Source organism: Sinocyclocheilus rhinocerous, unplaced genomic scaffold (genome assembly GCF_001515625.1).
Source record: "Sinocyclocheilus rhinocerous isolate Xijiao unplaced genomic scaffold, SAMN03320098_v1.1 scaffold1007, whole genome shotgun sequence".
Taxonomy (NCBI): Eukaryota; Metazoa; Chordata; class Actinopteri; order Cypriniformes; family Cyprinidae; genus Sinocyclocheilus; species Sinocyclocheilus rhinocerous.
In genome coordinates, this window is record NW_015631056.1 from 174,355 (window position 1) to 182,981 (window position 8,627).

Below are 8,627 nucleotides of genomic sequence, written 5' to 3' on the forward strand. Positions count from 1 at the left end.
AAAAGGAAAAAAAAAATAGTATGAGATTTTCATAAACAAAGCTTCACATAGAGACATAGTTACGTTTTGCTTTTTTTTTTAAACCAAGAAGTAACTCAAGAATTTATGCCACATAAGAAAGAATTTCTGTCATATACGAAAGAAATGACACGTATTAGAAATTCTGACATAAAAAAGAAATTACTAAATAATAAACATAATTATATAAGTAAAGATTATGACATACTAAGTCATAATTTTGAGATAAATAGTCAAAACTATGAAATAAAAGGTAATAATTATTAAATTAAAACTTTTGACTTTTTATATCTCATATTTATGACTTAGTATGTCATAATTTCGAATTTTACCTAATAAATAGGACTTCGTATTTCAGATTTCCCCCCACTTCTCCTCTGTAGGGTCGCGGGGATTTTTTAAGTCAAAATTTTTTGATTTGCCAAAGCTTCCCCTTCTTTCGCTTTTGTCGTTTGTCTTCGCGATGACATCACGGCGGACACGCCCAGCTTCTTCCTCACTGCTGTGAGCAGTAAAGTCGGAAACACAAGTTCAACCGCATCTTTTATGTACCGTTAGCCGAATACCGTTACTCTGCTACCGAGCCAAAGCAAGGTAGCCAGACAGGAGAAACAGAAAACATGGCGAAAACGTACGATTATCTGTTCAAACTGCTGCTTATCGGAGACAGCGGGGTGGGCAAGACGTGCCTGCTGTTTCGATTCAGTGAGGACGCGTTCAACACCACTTTCATCTCCACTATAGGTCAGTTCAACTCTGTGGTTTGTATGCATGTGTACATTACAGGAATGCTTAATATGTAGTCCTGCGAGAGGATAAATAAGCTGTTATAGAGATACATGGAGGTTTACATACATGTGACTATCTGTTGAAGTGACAGGAAGAGGCCGTGGAAGTGACAGCCCGTTCACTCGTCTGTTCATCGACATGCGTTTTATTAGCGTTTAAAATGACAAACGTTTAAAATGACCGATCTTGTCAGGATCACTTGGAATATGCTACTTTGATCTGTAATTTCAATAAGACGCGACAGCATGCTGTGTTTGTAGAGCTAGCATGGTTGCAATCTGATTAAATTAGCTGTGCGCTAGCGGTGCGGGCTGGACGGCACTTTCGTTTCTGTGGTTAAAGACACGTTTAAATTCACGTTTCACTACTAAACAAGAGTTCAAGAGGGCCAGAGTGAGCAGTTTAATTAGGTCAGATTTAAAAGCTGGTTGGGTGCTGTCACAAGTGACTTATCTCATCTACATCTGATTGCTTACAACATAGTGATGTTACATTTGTGATGTTACATCAGTTCTTACGTACACTTTAACTTTGGCATGAAATTAAAATGTATTTAATGCTAACTTTATATTTTCTAAATTCATGTTATAGATCTTATTTACAGACCTATAGTGTTATTCCAGAATATGAAACCATCAAAATCATAATGTACAGATACATAGATTTCACAAGATATTGTACAGACATACATGGACTAGGTCACCAGGCTAGTTTTTGACCACGTTACTTCTTGTGATATTTTTGACACAACTTTAGGTAGGCCTGTCTCTACTGTGGTCCAACATGTCATTTCCTGTGCGAAACCTGTGCGAGAGTTCCTTGACCTTTTGTCATTGTTATGCCACAGACTTCCCCTATTGCCATGGACATTACTGCTTTGTCACTTCCCGTCCCATGTCCTGTCCGAGCTTTCACTGGTGGCAGGATTGAATGCCTCAATACACACTGTCAAGCAGTGGCATGCACAGGGCGGACGCTCTTTTGGTCCCCAATTTCTACCAAGGGGGACCACTCGGGGGGCGATTGTGCCCTCGTCACGCCACTTCTCCCCTGCCCCTCCGGAGGTCTGTGCACGCCACTGCTGCCAAGTTTTCTCATATTTGACATAATCAGGGATCCTGTTCTGTTGCTACTGAATGCAACAGGTTTTTATACGCATGTATAGCCTTTTGCACCACTGCAGCCATTTAGTCGGTCAGGCATATGTTACACCATTCTGACCTTTTTCTACACATTCCATCTCCATGGTTACGCCATGAAATCGTGTTAATGTGTCAGTCCCCTTTCCAGCGGAAAGATTTGTGATGTGTACATCACAAATGTAGCGCGAACATAAAACTCTGTCTGCATTTGTGATCGGAGAAATGACAAATAACCAGCGCTACTCTACACTGCCCAAAACTCGCGTTTGAATCATCAGTGGCAAATCCTTTAAATGAAAACGTACTTACAGACTGTGAGTCAGAACTCCCGGCAGTCTACTCTCCCAGGATCAGTTGATGATATACTGACATAGTTTTCTGCATATTGGTCAACAAATATGAAAGAAGTCAGTTTGGGCCCGGAACAACCTTTTCTACAGTGGAAATACACGGAACGGTTCGAGAACGGACACAAACCGGGAACCCGAGGTTCCGCGACCTCTTCTAAAATGGAACCGGTTTTCGATACCCAACCCTAGTCATGATAGGACTGATTTCGGTTGTGCAAACACTAGGTTTTGAGATGAAGTGTTTCACATCACTTGTTTCTAAACATTATTATTGCAGGAATTGACTTTAAAATCAGAACAATTGAGCTGGATGGGAAGAAGATCAAGCTTCAGATCTGGTGAGAGTATAAGTCTGCATTATACTGTAAAGCAGAGATGCCCAAATCAGAGAAAAGATTTGGCCACTGTGCCATATCACAAAAGGGGGGGAAATGTGCAATTGAAGCATATTTTAATTTCTAATTTATGATATTATTTTTGCATTTAAATGTATACAATATTATTGAATTTGATTTTAAACTTATATAATATTGTTGGATATTATTCAACACTTACATTAGGCCCACAGCCCTTAGTCAAGTTTGATTTTTGTGCCTTTTGTAGTAAAATGTTGGAGCATGTCTGGTATAAATTATAATCGTGTACAAACAATATTTAAAGTGTGTTTTAAATTTGTCATAAAGGGATACAGCCGGACAAGAGAGGTTCAGAACCATCACCACTGCTTATTATAGAGGAGCAATGGTAAGACATAATGTTTTATTCTTTTGCGTAAATAATGCTAGATATGCTAGGGTGACCATACGTGCCATTTTTCCCGGAGGCATCCTGGCCAGAATTTCTATATTGCCTAAAATATCTAGGGTTTGGCTTTGTTTGCGTGTGCAGACCGATCTGTGTATGACATCGGTTCCTTATGTTTTCGAAACGCTCTCGAGGTACTTTGAATCAAAGCAATATAGAAATCCTGGCCAGGATGCGTCCGGGAAAAATGGCACGTATGGTCACCCTAAGATATGCTTCTGCATATGGTTACTTTACATAGGCTGTGCGTTTCTTTTCTGCTATTTTCACAGGGAATTATGCTGGTGTATGATATCACAAATGAGAAATCATTTGAGAACATCAAGAACTGGATCAGGAACATTGAGGAGGTGAGAAGTAGACCTAATGCTGGAGAAAATAAGCATTACGTTTTGAAGCTTTTAAATTAAAAGTGAGATTAATTGTCCCTCTGTCTGTTTTATCAGCATGCATCATCAGATGTGGAACGGATGATATTGGGTAACAAATGTGACATGAATGATAAGAGACAAGTTTCAAAAGAAAGAGGGGAAAAGGTATGCATCATTAAAATTAATTTTTAAATGACTGAAATTACTGATAATCTATTTTATTAAACACGTCTTGGTCCAGAAACAAGCCAGAACAAGCTAGTATGTAAAAATGCTGATGTGTTTATTTAAACATTTCCCTTTTTTCTACAGCTAGCTATTGATTATGGAATCAAGTTCTTGGAAACCAGTGCAAAATCTAGCACAAATGTGGAAGAGGTGAGGGCAATTTTCTGGTTAAATTTTCTGGTCTTTTTTTGGAAAGTATTAATTATCTAATGTTGAACCATTTAAATAAATTATATTGAGCAAGATTTGCATTTTTTTTTATTGATCTAATCTAGTGTCATGTCTGTTTTCTTCAATGCTAGGGCTTTGTCACTCTTGCTCGAGACATCATGACAAGATTAAACAGAAAAATGGTGAGAATGTTCATGTTACGATCATGTAGAAAATGTTTATAATCTTATCCAAGAAAATTGTTAAGCTTAGTACTACTCACTAACTCAAATGAAATGTCTTTATTATGGGATACTAACAGTCAAGTTATTAAAAAAAAAAGTTTAAAATGTGGCTAATGCTAAATGGCTTCATTTGCTTGCATCTTTGTGTTTAGAATGAGAATAACCCTTCAGGAGGAGGAGGAGCCGTGAAAATCACAGAGAGTCGATCCAAGAAGCCAAGCTTCTTCCGCTGCACTCTGCTCTAACCCGGCAACTTCTGCAGCCTCAGTGTATGAATGATTCATTTCTCTATGTGTGTTTGAGCTCAGCGCGTGTGTGTTTGTGTGAGGGTTTACCGTACCACTGGACTTTTAGCTGTTAGCTGCTGCTGAGAGCTCTGGACTTTAGCTTGCCTCATCTATACGAAATTGAAGGCCTGAAGATAGTGTGCTAGATAAAAGACACTTGAGCTGTTCCCAAAACATTCCTTTAAAACCAAAATATCCAACACTCTACCCATTAACCACCTGGATCAATCCCAATTTAGCGTAGCCTAATTTGAATTTTGAGAACCTTTTGTTATCTTCAAAATAATTAATTACATATAGTCAATTTATAGTCACATTGATTTTAAAGGGTTTGTTAAAGCACCATTTAATGAAGGAAAATATATGAAGAGATTTATATCGAACTCCTGCTATTATGCAGTTTTTGGCAATAAAGATTGTGGACGTAAAGTAGCGACTGAAGAACCTGATGGTTTGACAATTAAATATTGGTCAAACCGAAGGACATGCAATATATATATCATTTCTGTTACTGTTGAATGTTATGTTTTGTTTTATTTAAAGTCACCATTTTTTATATTCTTAATTTTGTTTTTAGTTACTGTTCCAAAGCCGCAATAAACTGGAATAGAAAGCAGTGTTCACAGGTCTTAGTCTTCCCCCTTTCCCCGACTTTACCATAATAATCTTAATTTTAACAGAGACCAAAGTAAAAAGATATCGAAACTGTGATGGATTTCTTTTTTGGTTGTAATCTCTCATATATTATATTGAGCATGAAAATGAAAGACAGAAGAATAAAGAGAGGGCTAGGACCCGTTTCCTATTGCTTGTTGAAGCAGCAGCCAGCTAGGCCCTGTATATTAGTATATACAGTATTACATTTACTAACGGTATTATATTTTTATACTCCATTGACGTAAGCATCTTTTACTCACCACTGCATATGAAGCACCTAAAGCATGTTAACCTGTGCTTATTTGAGATTGATTTATTTGTTAATACTTATTTTTTTAAACTCATTTAAATGTCAGTATTCTGTATGTTGTTGTTTTTTTTATTCACTCTTTTATAAGGCTCTTATGAGTGTGAAGTCGTGTAGTGTTTACAGCACCACTGCAACAGTATTATTATTTTTTTTTAAAGTCGTGCACTGTTATCTGTGTGTGTGGGTCTCTTGTAGAACCTCCTTACTTCATAAACCACTTAAAGTCCTGCTTGTGAAGTCAGCCACTTTAAAAAAAAAGAGTGCAAGATTGTAATAGCTTGAATGTGTTCAAGTGTCCTCTGAGCTTACTGGGCTATTACCAGACACAATGGAATCTGCAGAATTTTATAGCTGATTTTGTGGGAAAAAATATATGGAATTCTGCTGAATGGATTTAAACATGGTCAAATTTGTTAACCAGAGCTGAGAGCACTAAACTCTTATTACCTAAGTGCATGACAAATGTTCCAATTCTGTGTAAATCTGCAGATTTTTCAATTACAGATTCCATGGGCCTGTTAAAAATTCAGAACACAAACTGAAACGGAGAATCAACCTAAATTGATTTACTTAAGTTACTCGGAATGAATGAATGATTCTACTGTTTAAGGGTGTACAATTGAGTTCTATTGCCATTGTGCATCTGCTTGAAAGAATCCCTGCTCATTTTCGTGAGGCGTGCCATTTCCACTTAAAGTGACAGTTTACCCAGAAATGAAAATTAATTAACTCACCCTCAGGTCAGTCCAAACCTGGCTTTCTTTGTTCTGTGGAACATGAAAGGAAATATTTTTGAAATGTGGGGGTTTTTTTCTATACGAAAAAAGTCAATGGTTTGGTTACCAGCAGTCTTATGAATATATTAATTTGTGTTTTGCAGAAAGTCATACAGGTTTGAAATGACATGAGGGTGAGCATATGAGGACAGAATTATCATTTTGGGTGAACTATCCCTTTAATGGCCCAGTAGTCATGTTTTCATTATGCATGCAGGCACATTTGCATATTTTTCAATGAAACAGAGACAGCACATGAGCATAAAGTCTTACTGACCATTCAATGCAAGCTTTAATGTCCTATTTTATAACATGGCTTCCTTGATTTTCTTGTCTGTAATATGTCAGAGTTAACTGACTATGTAAAAAAAGATTAAAATATCTTTTCTAAGTTATTTACATGTGCCCGATTTATTTTTTATGATGCTTTACCATATGAAATAATAATATAATTTATATATTATAAGGTATTTGGAAAGATGTGAAGTTGTTGAATAATAAACAGCATAACTGAAGTTAAATTTCCCTTTATTTGGAAAAAAATGGGATACTAAATATCTACAGCATAGAGGTAGACCCTGATTTCCCTTTTTGCATACCAGGCTTTATCATTAAAATTATGTACCTCATAAATATAAATGTACGAAAATATGCCTGCTAGCTAAGATGTCAATGCACAAGCATAACTAGTGTTAGTTAGATGTGTTTTCCATATTGGAAGACAATGAAAATCAACTTCTTCAAGCTAGCACTACTGCGATTATCTTGCCACGGCAGATAAATTCCAGTGTGAGCGCTCATGTCTGTGTGCCTGTCCTCTCTCTGGAGGGTCTGTAGTCATTGGTGTTGACTTCAAAGGCCCCAGCCAGGTCTTTCACACTACTGGCTGCTCAAGGTTTATCCAGGATGTTCCCTACGGCCTTCACCTTTCGTGGGTTAGTGTTCAGACTTTTAGATCTGAGTGAGGGGTACATCCTGTCCTCTGCTACATACAAGTGATCTGAGTCCGTCAGCTCCTCTCGCTTCTCTTCTCCTCCCTCTGTTTTGGCGCTTTTGCTATTTGCCACCATCTCATCCTCGTCCTTCTTCTTCTCCTCCTCACTTTCTCCTTGTTGTGTTTTTGTCCTCTTGCTCTCCATAGAATCTCCTTCTTCATCTTGGGCCTCTCTGTCTTGATTTCTCTAAAGAAAGTCCAAATGGGGAGGGATGAACTTTGTCATCGAAGCGTGGAGGCCAGTGACCTAACGCTGCCGATCTGCTTGCTTGATCCTGTAGGCCGTGGGGCTCCGAAGCCCACGTATTGCCAGGACTGCGCAACCTCGACTGTGCCATCGAGACGTACAAAGTACCACTTTGGGATCTGTTCTCGTATGAAAGTGAGTTACTTTGAGCTTCAGTTGGGTACTGCCTCAGGGATTGCGCCCTTTCCAGAGGATGTGAAACCATTATGTCTATTCCAGCTTCTAGCAGAGCTTGTGGGTCTTTAGGGTGCTGAGCGGAGATGAGTTTTGGGGACTGAGAGTTCTGGCCTCTGTCTTGTGACTCGCAAGGAGAGATGAGGATGTCTACACTGGAGCTGGAGCATGTCCTCTGCCGGAGGGGCACCACATTCAGCGTGGGACCATAGGAAGAAACTTGTTGTGGGCTTAGGAGGAGGTCGCTGCTGCCAATACTGCTGCGTCTCTCTGCATGGCCCTTTCTGTCCCCTGACATCTCCTCAGTGCGGTCCTCTGCATCCAGGTGCCAGCGGTACAAACTGTAGCCATCAGCACTGTTGATGCTACCACGGCGAAGCAGGCCGGATTGGTCCACAGCCATTGAGCTCCCAGATCGAGCACAGACCAGCTCGCAGCGGTCGATGCCAGCCAGCCGCTCCAGTGCGTGCATCATGCGGCCGGAGAACTCCTCTAGCTGAGCCAAGCGCAGGTCTACTGTCTGCAGAGAGGCTTTCATGGAGTGCTCTCGTTCATTCACCTCCTCTAGGCGCATGGACATGTTCTCAACCCTGCGACAACAGTTGTTCCAAATGGTTGTTGTTTGTTTTAACCTCAGAAGTTATTCTAAATGTAGGGCTCAACAATAAGTATGGCCCACTGACCCAAAGCCAGTGTGCGAGAGTTTCCAACCAGATGACAGAAATGTCGCCAGCTTTTTCAGGCCAGTGATGCATGGCCTCTGAACTTTTTATATTCATCGATCCTGTGCATTCATTTTCTATGCCTTTTAAACTTAAATGTTCTGTGATGTATTCTACATTGTGGTTGCAAATTCTGCTAATTTGCCATCAAGACAATGTTATCTAGCTGGCTAACATAGATGTGGATTTGTTGAAAGTCTTGAAAGCATCAGTAAGGACCTGTTCACAAAGAACGCATTTTTTTGCATTCCACTGCATTCTTTTGCAGCGCCTCACACATGATGGCATTCTTAAAACGGCATCCGTGAGTTAAAAGAAGTTCAAGTAAAACATTTTTTCCATTCTACTGCGTGAGTTTTACCC

The 8,627-nt window shown here is 39.3% G+C and overlaps 2 protein-coding genes across 3 annotated transcripts in view; one reads left to right on the forward strand and one right to left on the reverse strand.

Moving 5' to 3' along the window:
• Positions 1–469: 469 nt before the first annotated feature.
• On the forward strand, positions 470–5,260 carry LOC107741403 (ras-related protein Rab-8B-like). Its single transcript, XM_016554117.1, has 8 exons — positions 470–762; positions 2,577–2,637; positions 2,983–3,043; positions 3,376–3,453; positions 3,550–3,639; positions 3,787–3,852; positions 4,005–4,055; positions 4,250–5,260. The coding sequence occupies exons 1-8, from the start codon at positions 639–641 to the stop codon at positions 4,340–4,342; spliced, it is 624 nt and encodes a 207-aa protein (XP_016409603.1). The 5' UTR covers positions 470–638; the 3' UTR covers positions 4,343–5,260.
• A 1,107-nt stretch (positions 5,261–6,367) lies between these two features.
• Positions 6,368–8,627, reverse strand: part of LOC107741402 (transient receptor potential cation channel subfamily M member 1-like) — an 18,091-nt gene continuing 15,831 nt past the window's right edge. For both annotated transcript variants that reach the window (XM_016554115.1, XM_016554116.1), the window contains one exon: positions 6,368–8,132. In XM_016554115.1, the coding sequence (XP_016409601.1) occupies positions 7,280–8,132 (853 nt within the window). In that variant the 3' untranslated portion in view covers positions 6,368–7,279. The remainder of the gene's footprint in view (positions 8,133–8,627) is intronic.